The sequence below is a fragment of the Equus caballus genome, chromosome 2 (assembly GCF_041296265.1).
Source record: "Equus caballus isolate H_3958 breed thoroughbred chromosome 2, TB-T2T, whole genome shotgun sequence".
Classification (NCBI taxonomy): domain Eukaryota; kingdom Metazoa; phylum Chordata; class Mammalia; order Perissodactyla; family Equidae; genus Equus; species Equus caballus.
In genome coordinates, this window is record NC_091685.1 from 118,576,834 (window position 1) to 118,598,253 (window position 21,420).

Genomic DNA, 21,420 nt, shown 5'->3' on the forward strand with positions numbered 1-21,420 from the left:
GATTCCCCCCCAAGAAGTTAACATTGTAAAGCTTTGGCGTTGGGGGGGTAGTTACTTTTGACGTTGACTTGTTGGTAAAAGCTCATTCCTTGATGTTGTCAGAGGTGTCAGTTGTTGCTTATGCAGCTCTCGTGATCCTCCTGTTGCCTTGGGAAAGGGAATCAGGACCGGCCCTTTGACTTCCATTTGTGATCGGAGTTATTCTGCATAAAGATTAAAATTTGATGTGGAACAGGAGTGAAAGGTTTTACTTCATTAGATCCGAATTCACATTTTTCACTTCTTCTTAAGTTAAAAATATATCAAAGTATCTTAACGCTGAGAGAAAATAGTTGCATTTTCTCAAAATTCTGAGAAGCTGTTTTAAAATCCAGAGGTCTCTATACTGGGTAATACTGTTCCTTCCTGATTTCATGTCAAAACTGAATGATAATATATTTTCCTTATGGCATTGATATGGAAGGTATTCAACTATATATTGCTAACAGCATGTGCCTTCTCAGACCCAACTCGATTGTAGCCTAAGGGGTATGTTTTTATTCATATGACACTGTGGACTTTTGAGCCTCTAAGTAAGAATAAAACCAAACTATTATAGTTTGAGTACTTTCATAAATATTAAATGATAAATGAAGCTGCTTCTTCACTAGCTGCAGGGCGTGTGGATAATAAAACAATATCTTCAAATGGTGATAAACAGTATAATGGATGTCTTGCTTTTATAGTCCGTCTTTGCCTCTTACCGTTGTAGAGAACTGAGAATGATGAGGTCGGATGCATGACTTTTGTTGCCGACTGAATTATAAGGAAATTTTAAATGTCAAACTAAATTCATCTCTTCAGCAGGATAAATACAGAAAAGTGCTTTTGGTAATAATAGGCACTTAATCACGCCTCCTCACCTACCTACTCCTTCTAAAGTCAAGTTGTGAACTTGATGTTGAACGTGAAGCATACCAGGTGATAGGCATTTCCATTATTGCTAAAGTCTGGTTTTAATGAAAACTTTAGTTCTATCATCCTGTTTGGGATGTCAAAACATGCTCCAATGGGAGAGTGCAGACTGCCTTATGATTCATAGGAGATCACTAAGTTCTGTGGTTGTATGAAAGAAAAAGTAAGCAAAGCTGCTTACCAGAGAGAAAGCTCATGAAAACATCATTACTATTATTGGAAAGTCAGCTGTGGCAGGACACCTCGAAGATGGCCCCCAAGATCCATGCTTCCTGGTACTCCTGCCCTTGTGTAATTACCTCCTCTTAAAAGTGGGCCAGCGTAGTGACTTGCTTCTAACCAATTGAATATGACAAATGTGATGGGATGTCACTTCTGTGATTAGGCTAGATAAGATAGTGGCTTCCCTTTTGCTAACAGACTCTTTACTTTGGTGGCTTTAGTGAAGCAAGTTGCCATGTGACAAGGGAGTGAAGGCAGCCTCTGCCAACAGCCAGCTAGGATCTAAGACCCTCAGCTCAACGACTCTTGAGGAACTGAATCCTGCCATCAACCACGTGAGCTTGGAAGCAGATCCTTCCCCAGTCAAGACGTCAGATGAGGCCAACCCTGGCTGATACTTTCCTTGCAGCCTTGTGAGAAGCCCTAAAGCAGAGGGCTCAGTTAAACTATGCGAAGGTTCCTGACCCATGGAAACTGTGAGCCTGTGTGTTGTTTTAAGCTGCTGAGTTTGTGGCTACTTATATAGCAATAGAAAACCAGGACTTAGATGTATAGGTGAGCTAGCCATAACAGAGTACCACAGACTCGGGGGCTTAAACAGCAGAAATTTAGTCTCTCAAATTCTGGAGGCCGAACGTCTGAGATGAAGGCGTTGGCAGGGTTGGTTTCTCTGAGGCCTCTCTCCTGGGCTGTAGATGGACGTCTTCTCCTGCGTCTCCCTTTGTGTGTGTCAGTGTCCTAAATTCCTCTTCTTATAAGGACCCCAGTCGTATTGAATTAGGGCCCCTCCTAATCATTTTAACTTAATTTCCTATTTAAAGACCCTGTCTCCAAATACAGTCCCATTCTGAGGTATAGGGGTTAGGAGTTCAAGATAGGAATTTTACAGGAACCCAGTTCCGACCGTGAGAATAGGCTATATAAAATTCTGTAATTATGTTCATCTCTATAGCACAAACTCTACCATTGATTGTCGACGAAGGTCTTTTGCTACCTAGTTTTCATTTATTTTAACATAGTTATACCTGCGTCAGATATATCTCACATGGCTTGGCATATATATTTGCATATCCCTATCTCCATAACAAAAGTATAATTTCTATAAGCGTATGTTTTTCATATGCTTTACGTATGACACCTTACAGTTTTTAAGATGGTATTAGATGCATTTTCAAAATCTGGTTTGCCCTTTTGTGTTTACTGGTATATTTCTAAATAAGACTGTTCTAGAGGTAGCCTGTCTTAAGAATGAGGAGCTGTTAAAGAGATAACAGCGTTCTGAAGAGTTTACATTTATTTGAAGTACTTGTAGTTTTAGATCGTGGTAAGACCTGAGGGTATCTCTCTGTATATGTGGTAATCCAGATGTAATGGATGGCCTGTTAGCTCCTGTCCAGTGCTCTGCCGGTTCCTTAAAACACTCTTTCTCTTTGAGCTGCTAACAACACTATATATGTTTAAAGTATTTTCCTAAACTGCCAAAAGAAGTATTCCATGAAACAATTCTTTACATACCAGAGGTTCTCAAAGTGTGGTCTGCAGACCCAGGAGTCCCTGAAACCCTCTTAGAGGATCTAAAGGTCAAAACCATCATCATATTAAAACTAAAACATTATCTGCCCTTTTTTGATGTGTTTTAACATTTATACTTATGATGCAAAAGAAAGACTGGATAGAATTGCTGGGGCCTTTCGATGAATCAAGACAGTGGCATCAAACTGTACTATTAGTCTTTGTGTTTTTCAGCAACATGCCCTTGTAGACCAAAAAAAAGAGCTCGTTTGTCTTAAGACTGCCCTTGATGAACCAATTAAAATTACCACTGTTATTAAATCTTGACCCTTGATCACAGCTCTTTGCAACATTCTGCATGACTAAATGGGGAGAATGATAAAATGCCCCTATTCCATATCAGGGTATAATGGATGTCTCAAGGAAAAGTACCTGTGCAGTCGTTTGAGTTGGAAGCTGAATCAGCTGTTCTTTCAAGGAACACCGTTTTTACTTGAAATAACAACTGAAAAACCAGCCCTGATTATTCAGACTTAGGTTTTTGACACACATTTTCTCAAAAATGAATAAAGTGGGCCTATCGCTTCAAGGAAAAAAAACTGGCAACATTTAATGTCAATAACAACTCAAACTTTTAAACAAAAATTATAATTTTAGAAAACTTGTATCTGCCCGTGAGAACTTGACTGATTCCCAAATTTAAAGATTGTTCTGATGAGATTAGTGGTGATACTAAAAGTTGTTATTTTTATGATAGTGTATAATAAAATGTGTCAGTATTTGGAAGAACTGTATAATGTATTGAACCATTATTTTCCAAAAGACTGGTGCATCATGTTGTAAAATTATGCCTGGGTAAGAGATTCAAAGTGCAAGGAAGAACAATGGATTTTAATGTAGCAAAGTAAAATTTGATTATATTGGATGGTATACAATGTTGAAAATAAATTTGATTTAAACACTAAAGTTTATAATTTCACTAATATGAGTCATAAAGTTCATTGATAAGTTTGAGATTTCACATGGCAACTAACCTTTAAGAAACCACCAATTCTTGAGTTTTGGTGTAATGTAAAAGAATAATATCCACAGTTATCTGAAAAGGCTATTATAGTGCTCCTTCCTTTTCCAACTACATGTCCTACGAGATCACCTTTTTTTCATACACTTCAACCAAAACAACATATTGCAACGGATTGAATGTAGACACAAACATGAGAATACAGCTCTCTTCTATTAAGCCAGACATCAAAGCGATTTGCAAAAACGTAAAATGGTGCCACTCTTGTTGCCTTTTTTTTTTAATATAGTAGTAAAATATGTTACTGTGCTGGAGTTGGGAAACCAGCATTTTGCTACAGTCATAGTAATGGTTGATTCAGGCAGGAATCATCACCAAATGCTAAATCTAGAGGGAAATTTTGATAAAGAACAGGATGTTTTCATGGTCTTAAAATGTCTCCCCACATACTTCTTAGTTACAAAGAAAAAATAAAAAATAATTATTTAGCTGAGCAATGCAATAGTACCTTGATGTGGTGACCCAAGTTATCACCCATTTGGAGGGGCTGTTGGGCAGTGTGTCCCTCTAGATGTGATAGCCTGGGAAAGATGGGTTCTAGCTGAGGAAGCGTAGCCTAAGTCAGATCGGGAGCAAACATTTGACAAAACCAAAGTGAAGAACGTTTTCTTTAAAATATAGACATAGTCGTATTCTTAAAAAAAAGTCAGGTCATAAAAAACAAAGAAAAACTGTGAAAATATTCTAGATGAAAGGAGTCTAAAGAGAAATGAACTAAATGCCTGTCTGACCCTGGACTGGATGCTGCGCTAGAAGGAGAAAAATGCCATAAAGGGCATTGTTGGGTTAAATTGACAAAATTGGAGTATGGATGGTGGTTTAAAGTATTGTATCAATGTGAAATTTGCTGAGGTTGATAACTATACTGTGATTGTAAGAGAATATCACAATTCTTAGGTAGTACATACTGAGATTTTAGGGATAAGGGGCATTAATGTTTATAACTTAGCTTCAAATGGTTGAGAAAAAAATTGTTTCAGCTTTCAATATAAATATACATTTATATTTGTATATATATGTGTCAATTAGACATATATATATACACATTTACATGTACATATACAAGCACAGGGAGGAAGAGAGAGCATAAATTATGTTAAAAATGGGCAAAATGTTCATAATAGATGTATCTGGATAAACAGTATACAAGTGTTTTTTGTACTATTCTTATTCTTCAAATTTCTGTGTTTTAATTATTTCCAAATAAAAAGTTTAAAAATTAAATGCAGTCACTTATGTTACTGTAATAGGTTAAGTATTGTTTTTAAATGAATTAATAAATCCATATGTAAAGTTTTTCTCAGTTTTATTTCTATTAGAATAAATGTTAATAGATCTAATCCACATAAACAAAGGCTCTTTGGTGTCCTGGATAATTTCTAAGTGTTAAGGGGTTCTGAGACCACAGAGTTTGAGGACCATTGACGGAGACTGTGTGTAGGTGGTTAGGTGGGCGTCCCCCTCATTCTCTTAAGGCTGTTTTATGACACTAGTTAATGAGAGCCAATTTGGTATGTGCAATTTACTAATTTTGTAATCTAGGGCAAGTCACTTAACCTCTTTATGCCTTAGTTTTTGTGTTTGAAAAATAGCGATAACATTGCTTATCTCAGAGGGCTCTTGTAAGGTTTAAATCAGGTACTCCATGGAAAGGCTCTCAACTAAGGCCTCTCTGCAGTACTATCCTTATTGGCAACCTGTATTTCTGCTGTGTTCTTACCTTTCTCTGCCATTTTTTTGTGCTTTAGCTATGATTTTGGTTATAATTATGTGCATAGGAATGAACACAAAGAAACCGAAGAAGAGTATCAGATAGTTCTTAAAGTGCGAGTTTACGGTGGTCTGTGTCCCTTGAAAGAAGTGGTTAGGCAAACATAAAAGGGTGAAGATGGGCAAGCAGTCTGGGTTCTTTGGAAGTCCTTGATACAGGGAAGAGCATCATACCCCAAGGAAGCTGGACCAAAAACTGCATGAAGAGTGGTTGATAGAAGACGTTACTGGACAGGGAACACTGCTCCACTAGGGGTAAACTGAAATCAACTCCATTTAGCCCTGGTTCCCTTGGCATTCCACTTTCCCGATGTGCATCCTCTGCTTAAACGTGTGTCTCTGTGCTGGGTTATTTAAGTTGTCGTAACAGTGTTCAGTTAGGGGAAAGGTAAGAAAGAATACTGTTGTTTGTGCCGTTTTCACTGTTTTCCCAGCCCAAGTCTAAATTTAGTGCTATTCTATACCCTACTCTATCAGGCATCACACCAATGAAAATAAAGAAAATTAGAGGCTGGCCCGGTAGTGCAGCAGTTAAGTGCACACGTTCTGCCTCGGAGGCCTGGGGTTCGCCGGTTTGGATCCCGGGTGTGGACATGGCACCACTTGGCAAGCCATGCTGTGGTAGGCATCCCACATATAAAGTAGAGGAAGATGGGCACAGATGTTAGCTCAAGTCCAGTCTTCCTCAGCAAAAAGAGGAGGATTGGCAGCAGTTAGCTCAGGGCTAATCTTCCTCAAAAAAGAAAGAAAGAAAGAAAGAAAATTAGATTGTTGAATTATGTTGTGTTCACCTAATTCCAAATTCAAATGATCACTTTTTAAAAAATAAATCACAGGTTAAGTAAATGTAAAGGCTTTATGTCATTTTGGTATGCTGCCTTTTAATCTTTTTTGCTAAACATTGTGATTTATTTTTCTGTGTTTTGTTATTGTTTTTGTTTAAAACAGATCATCAGAAACTGGAAAGGGAAGCTAGAATCTGCCGTCTTTTGAAGCACCCCAATATTGGTAAGGAAAAGTTTCCAATGGATTTTAAATATTAAAGTTTTATGTATTTTTACAATTAAGAAATGTTACTTTAATAATCTAGATTATTTGCAGCTGTTAACAAAAAGTTTACTAACTTTTAGTCTTGGTTACTTTTTATTCTTTACAGTTTTTCAAAAGGTAGCAGTTCTGTATATACTAACCCTTTAAAAATAATTTAAGGTATGTTGAATGGTGCTTGTATGTGCCTTTAAGGGTTGTTCAGCTGCTGCTGCTGCTGGAGCGTGGAGAGGTGAGGCTGATGCCATTATTTTAGTCAGCTCAATTACTTTTCACCTATCTGGTAAAAAGTTTACCTTGCAGTCATTGATTCAATTCCACAAACTAGTAAAATTATTTTAGAATATTCTCCCTCATGAATTCTGAAAAGTGTGATAATGTTCAAAATAAAAACATTAATGTGTAAGAAAAATAGAAGAAAGAAACAAAGGAAAGAAAAACAAAGAATGAAAAATATGCATATAAATGTAAGCTAGATTCTGTGACATCAGGTTTGATTATTTTGGAAAAATATTACTGTCCCAGCTCTGTTGGTTTATTGTCAACCTAAGTATTTCTGATATAGAAGTAGAGAGGGAGTGGTAATGCTGTAGAAGTAGCAAAATCATTTACTGAGAAGGTTTACAGTTCTTTTATTTTTGTGTATTGGACCATTCAATTTCTATTCCTGCCTTGAAGCTTTTAGTATCTTGCATTTTGTGGATACTTCTTAGGTTCTTGAATGAATGAATAGACACTGCCAAGTAAATCTGAAGCATTAACAAACTAGCAGCTGTCTAAAAGGAGCCTTCTGGTTTGGAGAGAGAACAACACCATTTTGAAATGTAAACCTACCTCGTCACAAGTATTTCACTCTGATAAAAGTCTGCGGCATTTCTTGGTTGGCTGCGTTAGTTTGCTAGGACTGCCAGAGCACCACAGCTGGGTGCCTTAATCAGAGGAATTTATTGCCGTACAATTCTGGAAATTAGCAGTCTGAGGTCAAGGTGTCAGCAGAGTTGCTTGCATCCAAGTCCCCTCTCCTTGGCTCGGAGATGCCCTTTTCTGCCTTTGTCTTCACGTGGTCTCCCCTCGGTATGCTCTCTCGTGTAATTTCTCCTTTTTGCAAGGGCCCCAGTCCTATTGGATTAGAGTCCACTCTGATGGCCTCGTTTTAACTTAATTACCCTTTTAAAGACCCTGTCTCCAAACACAGTCCTATTTCGAGGTACTGAGAGTTAGGACTTGAACATGAATTTTGGGGAGACAAAGTTCAGCCCATAATATTAGCTAAAGAGAAATTACAAAATATGACCCACTATAGTTCAAAGAGTACTTTTTGCTAAGGTTTAAGATAAAATGGAATCTTTGTTTACTGAACTTGTTATTCTTCTGAAGGAGAGTTGTTTGTTTGTTATTAATCAGAGTCCTTCTATGAAACTCAATTTTTGTAGATAATGAAACTAGTTACCTCCATTTCCTCTAGGACACCAAAGTCAAACATTCTAAGGACACTCAAACTAAAACAAGAACAATTTTCATTTTGACACCCCATACAGAATAACCTTCCCAAAAAGGGAGGAAGTTTTATGCTACAGAAAGTTCTAAAGTTTGTGACACAGACAGCACCATCAACGCACCCTGACACAAGATGTACTTTCTCAGGGGTCCATGGCAGCCAGCATCCTGACTGCTTGGTTGTCTCACTTGAGGTGTTCTTCTCTGAAGATTTCAGGAGTACAAATGCAACTGTGGAAATCCAAGTCCTTGAACTTTCAGACCCCGCTTCTAACCACAGGAGAGGTTTCTAGTGATCCTGGACTTCAGAGTATAAGTCACAGATAGATTAAACTTCTAAGACATAGTCTCAAAAATCAGAACAGTGGCAAATTCACTCATGTCATTCATTCACTCAACAAATTTAATATTCTAGGACTGCAGTAGGAACTCAACAGACCAATGTTCCCGCCCCCATGGAGCTTGTGTTGTTGGGGCAGACTGACAATAAATGAAATACAGGATGTTAGAGTGTAATAATCACTGAGGAGAAAAATAAAGCAGGGAAAGGAAATTGGGAATGTTGGGGATTACAATTTTAAAAAGTTGGTCTGGATGACTTCATTGAGTGTAGTATTTGAGTAAAGATCTAAAAGACAAGAGGAAGCAAGTCATTTGGCTCGCTGGGGAAAAAAGCTTTACAGACAGGGGGAACAAACAGCCTGTACAAAGGCCCTGAGGCAGGAGCTTGTCCAGTAGATTCCACCAAAGGTTTTTTTCTAATTGGAGAAATGAGCATGAGTTTTCGTTTTATCTTATCTTAATTGGTGGATCTCCATGTCGTGTAACCTGGCAATGTCATTTTTATTCATGTAAAGAAAAATGATTCAACAACAACAACAGTAATTGTCATAAAATACTAAGCAGCAGTGAATAAAGCAGGAGTGTTTTGAAGACAGACGCCAGAGTGGACGTCTGAGATACTAGAGAGCAGGGCCGCACAGGGTGTGCTGAGCAGAGTGCTGCTATGCTGTCGGGATCACTGCGCCTCCCTCGGTAACAATTGTACATAGATCACTTGTACTTGACCGGTTGAGGTTAGCAGGGAAAACAGCATTTGGTCTTGATTTCCCTGAAATAGATAACATGGTATCTAAGGAATGCACGGCCCTTATCCTCTTCCTTCTGCCGTTCTATTATTTGCCTGATTTTCTTAAAATCTGTCAGGTGTTAGAACTTCAAGGAAGGAAATACTATTTTTGACAATTTTTTCTCCTGTGAAAATTTGCTCGTTAGATTTTAATTTTTTTATGTGCCTTTCTCTTGGCACAGAATCGATATCTGAGAACTTGGGGCAAGTAAAAGGTTTCTCCCAACAAAACCCATTTTATTTATTTTTTTATTTTTTTACAAAACACATTTTAAACCAAATAAAAGTGGTGATTCACTAAACCACTTTCTTTTCTTCAGTGTTTTTTTTTATGTTTTTCTGATTTTCAAAGTAATACACACAACTTAGTGGAAAATTTGGAAAACACAATCATGTATGAAGAAGAAACCAGAGGGCACAACTTTTATATTCGTTGTATTCATTTCTGCCTTTTAATAATAAATCTTATGAGTATGCCAGCTTTCAGCATTCTCTTGTGTGCATTTTCATACCCCATTAGATAAACCATGAAAATGTAATTTTTAGTTGTCTCACTGAACAAAGTTTATTGAGTGTGTGGCCATTGCCAGGCCGTGTTATATACTCAACACACTGGTGATGAGGCCATGATCAAGAGAGACAGTGCCCCTGCTTTCACAAAGCCTTGCACCCTAGTGTAAGGAGATAGGCTATAAACAAATAACCCACCATAATAATGTCGTAGGAATTAGGTCTATATAGAGAATTAAAATAGAGTAATTTGATACCAGGGGATTGGGTGGCTGCTGTCAAAGAGAAACAGAATCAGACACTAGTTAAAGGCAGTAGACAGATTTTATTCAGTATCACTGCAGTAGAGGAGAGAGCTGTGCTCAATTCTGAATACAGCAAAGACAGCTGGGGATTTATAGCCAAAGAGCAGAATGAGGGGTCAGCAGATGGAAAATTACTAAGAGGAGATATCAAGGGTAGGGGGATTCTTACTAAACTGGCCTAATAAGATTCCTGTCAAAGGCAGACGAAGGACTTAGACATCAAGGATGAGTGATGAGGAACTTGACCAGATATCAAGGGTGAGCAGATATGAAAGACTGACTTAGCAGGATTCTTTGCTAAGACTAGCTTAGGCAGGTTGCCCCTAAGGACAAGCCTTAGTTGAAAAGATGGCTCAGAGGAGGCTGTCTAAAGTTTGGTCAAGGAGAGAGTCTTTGTCACTACTTTCGAGTGGTTCTTCAGTCAAGATAGGTCTGCAGAGGTCATATTTAAACTGATATCCAAATGACAGGAAGAAACCATAATGAAAACTCAGGGAGAAAGGGTTGTAGGCAGAAAGAGCTTCCGTTGTTATGGGAAGAGTTGGGGACCAGAGTGTGACCTGCCATGGGTGAAAGAGAGAGTCAGATGACCTGAGATCAGTCAGAAGGGTGGTTAGGTGCTTGACCACGTAGGGCTTTGTAAACTAGGTTAGAATGTTTGGGTTTTATTCTTAAGAGCAAGGAGAAGTTAGTGGAAGGATTTTCAGCTGGAGGAGTGTGTCATAATCTGATTTGCTCTATCTGCTGTGTATAGAATGGATTGCAGTCACATAAACAGAATTAGGGATAATAATTAGTGTTCCACCAGAATTCCATCAGAATCTAGTGTTTATCACCCTAGTGCCCCTCAGCTCCATCTTCTTGGGTAAGAACTTAAATAGCTCGAGGCTGGCTCTCTATTCTTTGTGGTCCACATAGTCTATGGTAAGCACCATGGACCTTTTGGCTCAAAAAATTTGGGAGTGCAGGCAATTTCCTAAGCAGCTCCATCTTTGCTCCACCTTCAGAGCAGCTAGCCAGACGATTTTGTTTGAACCCCAAAGTGGGAAGAGTATAGCTAACTCCACATTAACATTGAGGTGTTGAAGCAATTTGGAGAGACTATCTTACCTCATGCTTCTGTTAATTAGCTTATTTTTCATCATTATGTCCATCTTTTATTTTAATATAATGGGTTTATTTTCTCTTGAGACACAAAAACAAATTTGTGGTAAACCAAATAGTTTGAGCTGTATGTCAACATATCTACTAAGTAAGGGGAAAATACCTTTAAAGTAGTGAAATAAAATATTTGAGGTAATAGCCGAATTGTCCTCAAAATTATTCTATATTTCCATTGTTTTTGTGCTTGATCTTTGATAAGCATTAGTGCTAAGGAATTTATTGAAACCTGTGGTGAAGCCCAAGTAACTAAAAACAGTGAGGAGAAAACTAGGAAGACAGCCAAAACACTCACTTAATCCAACTCTATGAATCTGAACGGAACTGGACCAGGAAAGGAAAAGAGAAAATACTGGGAACTTTGATCTGACTCATGTGATGTCCCAAGTGAGAAGTTACCCACTTAGGATCCTTTATTTGTGAGTAGATCGATATTTGAGACAACTGTGCATTTTGCAGGATGAAGTATTTTGTTGCTGGGCTATCCTGTTCTCTAAAGACCTGAATTTACCTTTGTGTAGACTTTAGTTTTTTGAAAGTTTGAAAAAACATTTCTATTTGTAGAAGATCACTGTCACCCTTGCAAGGTAAGCCTTTACTGATCTGGCTCAGTGGACCCCAGCAGCTAGAGAGGCAGAGGAAGGGCCAGGTGGCCTTTCTGTGTCTGGTCTGGGTTAGTGCCCTGGGGCCCTGGGGCCATGAGTTAACCTTCCTGAGATTGCATGATAACGGTCGTGGGAATGATTGCCTTCTTCCTACCAGGTCACCCAGCCACCACCCCAAAACACATAAACACTCACTCGTATATTATTTTGAGGTGTAACAGAAAATTAAAGACATATGTAGTGTTAATGGGAAATCCGCAGACCCCGTGGACCCCTCTTTACGCTGCTTCTGACACTGGTCTGCTCTGTGGACTGCTGAAGCACGTCCCATCTGCTCATTCACTACGAGTTGCTCTCTTTGTAAAGCAGAGAAAATATTTATCGTTTTATTTCCTTCTGAGAATTATTAGAATTAGATTATGCATCTTATCATTTTGGTGAGGAATTAACAAACTTTGGAAGATATTTAATGTAAATAAACTGTTGAGGAAATTATTATGGAGCATTACTTACCAAGTACTACCTAATTAATCATTTCTTAATGTTTAGTGACTTCTTCCTGAAAGATATATACTCAACAGTGGGAAAACATTTCAGAAGCCTTTATGTATTATATATAATATAATAAAATATAATATAGCTATATAGTGTACATATCACATATGTTATATATAGTATATATATGAGAACCATAATATTGCAATAACAGAGATCTCATAAATTATCTAGTGCAAACTCTTAATTTTTGTTTTAATAATTGAGGAAACTAAAATTTTCCAAATCTATATGACTTATCCAAAGTTACAATTCTTTTTTTTTTTTTAAAGATTTTATTTTTTTCTTTTTTCTCCCCAAAACTCCCCAGTACATAGTTGTATATTTTTCGTTGTGGGTCCTTCTAGTTGTGGCATGTGGGACGCCACCTCAGCGTGGTTTGATGAGCAGTGCCATGTCCGCGCCCAGGATCCGAACCAACGAAACACTGGGCCGCCTGCAGCGGAGCGCGCGAATTTAACCACTCGGCCACGGGGCCAGACCCCCAAAGTTATAGTTCTTTAATGACATTGCCAAACCTGAATTCTTGATTCGCTCTGTGTAAATAGGTACTGATGTTTAGGGAAGCTGACTTGAAGCAACAAGGTTGAAAAGGCATTGGTATTCGTGTTTCCTTTCAAGGAGAATTTTGAAGTTGTTTTTGGTTCAAATCAATCCTCCCCTCATATAGGATAAACATGAAATTAAAAACTTCTAACACTAATACAAGAAAAGCAATTTTGTAAGTTTTGGAGAACATAAGGAATGCCTAGCTACCTTAGGTAGTAGCCCTGGAGGGGAACCGCTGTGTCTCAGAAAGCTGCTCTGCTCGAGCAAGTTGATAGTTTGACAACACATAGCATCTAACGACGCATAAAATTCCATATGCTGACAGGTGGACATTAAAGAATATGTAAAGCCTTTACTTTCTGTATAAGCAGGTTTCCTGTGCCTATGAGTGATAATTTATGGCATCTAGGATTTATATAATTTCCTTTTCCTAAAGTGCAAACCTGGAGGAGTTCTTAAGAATTATCTGAGCCCAACCTAGATTCTGCAGATAGAGTCTGGCGATTTCAGTGGGGGAGTAATATGCCCAAGGTCACACACAAGTCTCCAAAGGGATGAAAAATGCACAACCTGCTTATGACCTCATTTTGCATGTAGTGTCTCTTCTTTTCCCTGACCTTGGAGGCATGGTGTTATACCTTAAAGTATGATTTTAATCTCAGTCTTGGATCTCCCTAGTCTTTGCAAAAATTTCTTGGGTCAAATATCATACCTCTGATTTTTGCAAGACAAAATTAACAGTCATGTTTGTTTGTTTGTTCTTTTGTTTTAACAAAATGTTACCTTTTTATTCTACTCTGAATGCAATCCTCTTCCAGGTTGCTAGAATTTATATAAGGAACCAATCCAGTTGCATTGTATAAGCTTAAACTCAGTAAATGTTAAGTCATAAATATTCCCAGTAATTATCAAATGATTAAATTGCCCTGCGTGTCTATTGCTACAGTATTCCAGTTTGAACCCTCTGAAAGAAAAAGTCACGTGGGAAAGGGGAACAGAGTGGAGAGTGAAGGTTAATTGGTGTACTGAGAAGCAGTTAACGATTTTACGAATGACAGTCAAAAGTCTTTTTCAGTGTTGTGAGAAATTCAGCAACATTCCAAGAGTCATGCTTATTCAGTTTTTCTCTATACTCTCCTCCATTATTGGCGCTTATGCCTAATATTCATCACAGTTTGTAATTATACAAGAATAAGTAATTTTTATTGCTAAACAGCTTTCTCTAGTGACTCTCCAACAGATAAAAGGTAATTTAACCCTATTGAATAGTAAACAGCAAAGTACTCTTGTTTTATGTTCACTCTTTGTGTGATGAAATCTCGCCTCTTTTTCTTGATTACTTGGTGTGAAGGCTAAATTACTGCTTAGAATATCTTAATGTCTGCGGAATTGATTATCCTCTTTTAACAAATGTGAGAAACAGCACACAGAGATTTTTTTTCCCTCCAGCTAATATTTTCAAAAATATTTGTTATTTAATCTAGCTTTTTCTTTTTCCTTTTGTTCATTTAATATGGTGCCAATGACGTACCCTTTATAATTCTTGGTTGAAAATTAAATTCATCATCTTTTTAAGTAAACAACTTAGTAGAAAGATAAAATACAGATTTTAAAACTGTAGATTCAGGGTAATATTTTAAATTCTCTTTTAATTGATGAGTTTGGATCTGAGTCCATTTGCTGTTAGTTCCTTTGTAAATAAATTATTTTTTCCATCTATCAATGAGCCAGTTCCTGAGTTATATTAGAAGTAAGTGGATTTTGTTTGAAACTGTAGAGAAAAATGGTCCTTCTGTTACAAAAGAAGGACAGTTTGCCATTTCTACTCACTGGATAGTACACTTTGACCCATCAATGCATATTTCCTCAAATACGTCTCCTGAGGTTCCCACTGAACCTGTTTTAATTTCCATTTTGTTCTGTCTTCTCTGGGTTCAGCGTAGCATCCCCCAACAGTGTTGGAAGTTTATAACAGTTTCTTGGGCCCAGAGTTAGGCCCTGAACTGAAACTTGAAAGGGAAATAATTCCACACGTTACCAGCACCTTTTTGTTTCTTTGTTCGTTTGTTTGACTGGGGCTTGAGTTCTGCAGAATCCCTTCTCCACTGCCTCCCTCCCCAAATGCAAGAAGAGCCCGTGCAAGCAGGAAGCCCTGAGAAGAGCCAGGAGCCTTTTAATCCCTCAAAAGACCTTGCTCTGTTCCCTTTCTTCTGATAGCTTTGATAATAAAAATAAACCTACCTGCAGTCAGCTATTGTGGTCAGATTGGAAGATGGGCTGAATAAAAGAAAAAGACTTAGGTTGGAATTCCAGTGAACTTTGTCACTAGAATTAATAATGAAACTGTTAACTGTGTTATCAGGCACTGGCATTCTAAGTGTTTTCCATGCATTCAGTCTTTTAATCCTCAAAACAAAGTGCCATTTTTATGTCCATTTTATAGACAAGGAATCTAAAGCTCAAAAAGGTTATACAATTAACCAAAGTTAGACAGCTGGTAAGTGGTGGCAGAGCTGGGATTCAAACCTGCACATCCTGATGCCACAGTCCGTGCTCTTCAGCACACACTGTGTTGCCCCAAGTTGCTGTTTAACTGGATTAGTCACACTGTTGTTTAATAAGTAGAGAAAAGAATCTCAAAACTGTATCAACAGCAGACTGAGATCTTTTCCTTGAGGTCTTATTTAATTTTACTATTTATCTTTAGTTCTTACTCCAGAGGGGGAAATAGCAGCATAAGATTATTGAAATATGGCAAATGCAGATATTATAGAACTAATTATATTTTCGTGACAATAATTTTTAGTATCTTGGTGAAAAATCTTTTAAGTGGTGGTATTTGACACTGAATTAATTATTTACTTGCTCTGCAAGACAATCTTTTACTCTCCTCTCCCATTAATAAGGAAAATGAATGAAATATTTGTCAGAAAACAATGAAGGTTAAGGAAACAAACCAACAGCAGTAATGAATGTGATGTGTAACGTGATAAAACAAATTTTAAAAACTATTCCTTAGATTGTAGGAAAGGAATCAGGACAGGACTCTTATGGGGTGATGAATTCTAAGATCAGATAAGCCTCAGGTGGGTGTGTTGTTTTAAGCAACTGTTGCTCATAACTTGTCTTAATAGAGTACACACAGGAATGCCAAGTTAGGGTTTTGAGATGACTTTTGAAAGTGTCATTCAGAGGTCAATTACAACATTTACTTCTAGCATTTTATAATGCTAGTTGTGGCTTAGTTTGGTTGGATAGTTGCCACTTTAGGAAAGGCAGCTCTGTATTCCCATTATTTATAAATTTTTAAATAGGAATTTGTTTTCTTTAAAAATGCTCCACAGGTAGAAGTGTTTGTTCTTTGAATTTGATTTATAGTTCATCTGCTTAACAAAGACGACCCAACTCTAACGCACTTGGCGTGGAGTGATGATTGTGTCAGAGTATTGTTTGATGTATTAATTTTCTTGATTATTTAGTTTAAAAGGCTAATGGCCTGTGTTGAAGGAAAGGAAATAGATACATACAGTAATATCACTTGAATTCTTCCTTTCTTAAAATACCTTTTTACTTCTCGTGTTTCAGTGGTAATGTACAATGTATTTTCTAAGATATGACAAAAATTCTTTGGTAATGTTTTGTTCGCAGTATTGAAGTTCAGTAGTTCATGGTTCAAAGATTACTTTCAATTTTTGGTAATGGATTTATTGTGTGTTTTAACCAAAGGATTAGAATAAGAAGAAAAATTTCTGTAGCCTACAAAATTAATCACCCAAGAAAGTGGCAGTAATTTTTGTGAGTCCATTATTTTCAAATATAAGAAGTCTTTAGTTTGTTCTATTCGGAAAATGAATGATTTTACTTACAAATATTTAATTGGAATCTTACATTATATAAACAGTTCCCCATAGGGATATCCATAGTTATAATCTCCTCAAGTATCAGTGGTTTTGCATATTCAGATGAATTTGAGTTGGATTATTTGTAAACAAAACAAACTATGCCTTGTTAATTTATTTTTCATTAAGAGCAAAGCTCTCACTTTAAAATTCAAGTGGTGAGACAGTGTTGTATTTTGATTAGCTTTGACATTATCTTTTAAAAAACTTTTAAATATTTTTTATTTTTATATTTTATATATATAAAATATATTTTATATAATAAAGAAAATATACTGATTTATTTCCATCCTTTATTTTTTCTTCTAATTTTTTAAACAATCATTACGTGAGTTTTTTTTATATCAACATTTGATTCCAGAACGAAAGAATTATACCAGCCTGGGTAAAGGGGAAATGAAAGAAGATTTCCAATGATTAGTATTAAGCATTGATTGAGTTAAATAGTGCTAACTCTGTTGCAGTTAAAATACTGAAAGACTACAAAGATGAAGTCAGACGTAATCCTTGACCACAAGGTGTTCACATTTTTAGGAGGACAGATAATTATGTATGCAACTAAAATTCAATGAGGTTATATACTATAAGGAAGCCATTACCAAGGTGCCATGAGAGCACTAAGGAATAAGGTCAGAATTTTAACTGAAATACATAGCGTGATGAACAGAATTTTGTCCTGAAGAAGTAGGGATTAGGGGGCCAGCCCGGTGGCGCAGTGGTTAAGTTCACACACTCTGCTTTGGTGGCCCAGGGTTCACGGGTTCAGATCCTGGGTGCAGACCTCTGCACTGCTTATCAAGCCATGCTGTGGCAGTCATCCCACATATAAAATAGAGGAAGATGGGCACAGATGTTAGCTCAGGGCCAATCTTCCTCAGCAAAAAGAGGAGGATTGGCAACAGATGTTAGCTCAGGGCTAATCTTCCTCACCAAAAAGCAAAAAAGACAAAAAGAAGTAGGGATTGGATTCAATAGCACTATAGAAAGACAGGTCAACGAAAGGAAAACATCAGATGGAAAAGCCCTTGTCACACTCGAAGAATGATAGAAAATCAGGAATGACTGGAGTATAATGTGTGTGTTGGCCATGAAGTTTGATTGGGAATAATAGTGAAGACTCTTGACTTTTGATGCCAAGGAATTTGATCTCTAATCTGTAGAAAATGGGGAATTATTAAAGATGCATTTAGGTGACTCGTGATTATATCTGTTTCTCTGAAAGACAAATTTGGTAGTAATAAGTGTAGTTGTTGATACTCAGGAGAAGCTGGTGTTGAAAGAGCCTTTGAAAGTCTTCTGAATTAATTTATGTATGAGACATCATGGGTTCCTAAGCCGTGGTAATGAGAGCAGAGATGGCAAAAAGGGCAAAGACACCAGAGACATTGTGAAGGTAGAATCAGAAGATCTTGGGCAGCAGTTAAATGGTGGTACAAGGGATAGAAGGAGCTTTCTCTGAGGTTTCCAGTTTGAGTGACCAGAGAGATATTCATCCCTTTAAGAATTAGGAACAAAGGAGGAAGAGAAAGTTGCGAGAAATCAGAAATTTCGTTGGTTTGAGAACATGATGAAATTATTTTTTTAAAGATTATGAAATACCTATTTTGGGGGACCATGGACCAAAAAGGAAAAATAGAAATAGCAAATGATACCAGCTAAAACCCTAATCATTTACTTTCTGCTACAAACTGTAAGCCTCTTGTCATTTGGGTGTTCCTCTTGAGGATGGTTGTAGTTGGCAGTGGTTATGACTGTCCCTCCTAGACCAAGACTTCAGTGTAGCGAGCCCCTTGGTTTTGGGTCCTTGTTTTTATGGAGAAAGTCAAGACAGTCAAATTGGATTCTCAAAGTATCTTTTGAACTAGCAGACAGTTGCTGCACCAACTCTACCACCTAACTGTGGTTTAGCATTTCTAGAATGCTCTTTCTCCTGTGTTCTGTCAACCAGAGGAAGGCTCACTTCTCCCTGGTCCCTCATGCCTTAGCCAAACATGTGTCTGCTTTTGTCTCAGAAATTTTAATTACTTTAATTTGAATATGTCCTGTCTGATTTACATGTGGGACATCACATATAGCTCCAGAGTGTGTGAATATGTATTCTGGAGACATTCCCCTCTCGGGGGTATTGAGAGTAGATAGATGCACCCAGACATGATGGTGAATGCCTACTTGTAAAAAGCATGAAAAGTTTTTTTTTTTTAAGAGCAGTAACAATAATTTTCTTGGATTATTTTTATTCAGAATCTGCTTTACAACAATTTGTATATAAAATAACTGAAATTTTATTTTAGATGAATAAAAGGAAGTTATTTTGGGGGACAAAATATTTGGAAGTATACAAAAAAGCATTATTGACTTTTTTTCATTTTTAGCAATAATAGTTCAAATGTGTTGATTTTAGATAGGCTTACATCAGTTTTTACTCTTATAAGGAAAATACCACGACTATGTTTTCTTAACAGGTTTAATTTTCTTGGAGCTATAATGAAGTTACCAATTTGAAGATCATGTTTTTTCTTCAGCCAATTGCCATCCCCCAAACAATTTCTCATTTAAAAGCTGGTAACACAAATATATATTTAAACTTATTTGTTAGGAACTTTCCAAAAGAAGAACTCTTGATAAAGCATGGTTTTCAAATGTCATACTCATCTGTGTAGATTATTCCCGTGACCTTTTCTTTTGATATTCCTTATATAAATCTGCCCTTCAAAATTAAATTACATCTTCCAGTCACTTTCTAAAAATATGTTCATAATATGGGCAAGAGAAATGATGTAAGCCCATTTTTTCCCCCCAGAAAGTTAAAGGATCCTTGATTTAAGATAGGTTTTCAATCTGGGGTGATTCTGTCCCCTTCGCTCTCTCCTCCTCCTGAGGGCATTTGGCAACATGTTTTGGTGGTCACAACTCGGGGTGCCCGTGTGGCATCCACTGAGTAGTGGGCATGGATGCTGCTAAACCTTGTACAGTGCACAACACGGCCCCGCACAATAAAGAATTTGGTCCAAAATGTTAATAGTGCTGAGACTGAGAAACCCTGATTTAAGGTAGGAGTGACAACAATAAGACAGCCAGCCTTGTTTGGTTAAGCTCTGGACCCAGGCAGTTTCCTTTTATAAAAAAGATTAGTCAGTGTGTCGCCTTAAATGAAGAACAAGCAGGCAATGATACTCACATAGACTATCTGTGAACAAAAGTTTCTAAAATATTCCCTTTTAACGAAAAAAGTAGAAAAACAAAAAACTAGTTTAAATGTCAGCCGTGAATAAGATGCAGTCACGGATTAGACTTTTGTTTTTTCTAAATCATTTGAAAAGGATATTTGTATAATGAAACTTTTTTATTGAAAACTATGTAAGTTGACATTCCAGTAAAATGAGAACACCTCCCAAGAATCAGATGGAGATAAAAGAGAAGTAATTCTCTAGTGAAATAATTTTATCTTCATTGTGAATTGTTTAGAACAATGATTCTCGTTCCTTTTGGATCTTGAGCCTCATTTGGATGAACTTTTATAGGCTATAGATTTCCCCTCCATAAAATAGCATATGACACCAAATGTTTCATATAGTTTGGAGTATTTACAGAGACCAGTAGAGCCCAAATATGGACCTTTGCACCATAGATTTCATATTAAAACAAAACTTATTTTGAAGAAATACAGTAAAATGTCCTTATACGCTTTTTGGCTTTTGTTGGTTAGGTCTAAATCTTTTTTTTCTTTCTTTCTGTCTTCATTTTTTAATTTTAAATTTTGTTTTTATAGCAGTAACATTGGATTATAACATTATATAACTTTCAGAAGTACATCATAATATATTTCGAATTCTGTGTAGATTACATCATGTTCACCACCCAAAGACTAATTATAATCCATGACCACACATGGGAGCCTAATCACCTCTTTTGCCCTCCTCCCTCCCTATTATACCCTCTGGTAACCTCCAATCCAATCTCTGTTGCTATGTGTTTGTTTGTTGTTGTTTTTATCTTCTACTTATGAGTGAGATCATATGGTATTTGACTTTCTCCCTCTGCCTTATTTCACTTATCATAATACCCTCAGGGACCATCCATGTTGTCACAAATGGGAGATTTCATCATTACTTGTGACTGAGTAGTATTCCATTGTGTATTTATACCACATCTTCTTTATCCATTCGTCCCTTTATGGGCACCTAGGTTGCTTCCAAGCCTTGGCTATTGTGAATAATGCTGCAATGAACATAGGGGTGCATGTATCTTTATGCCTTTGTGTTTTCAAGTTCTTTGGATAAATACCCAGCAGTGGGATAGCTGGACCATATGGTAGATCTATTCTAAATTTTCTGAGGATACACCATACTGCTTTCCATAGCGGCTGCACCAGTTTGCACTGCCACCAGCAGTGTACAAGGGTTCCCTTCTCCCCACATCCTTTCCAACACTTGTTGTTTCCTGTCTTGTTAGTTACAGCCATTCTGACCGGAGTGAGGTGCTATCTCATTCTAGTTTTGGTTTGCATTTCCCTGATAGTTAATGATGTTGAACGTGTTTTCATGTACCTGTTGGCCATCCGTATATCTTCTTTGGAGAAATCTCTGTTCAGGTCTTTAAATGTGACTCTCACGTTAGTCTTAAT

General features: G+C 37.2%; 1 protein-coding gene across 50 annotated transcripts in view; it reads left to right on the forward strand.

The window, feature by feature from the left end:
• Positions 1-21,420, forward strand: part of CAMK2D (calcium/calmodulin dependent protein kinase II delta) — a 292,611-nt gene that overhangs the window by 92,321 nt on the left and 178,870 nt on the right. For all 50 annotated transcript variants that reach the window (XM_014737894.3, XM_070259745.1, XM_023636665.2 and 47 more), the window contains exon 3: positions 6,488-6,547. In XM_014737894.3, coding sequence (XP_014593380.1) covers positions 6,488-6,547 — 60 coding nt within the window. The remainder of the gene's footprint in view (positions 1-6,487; positions 6,548-21,420) is intronic.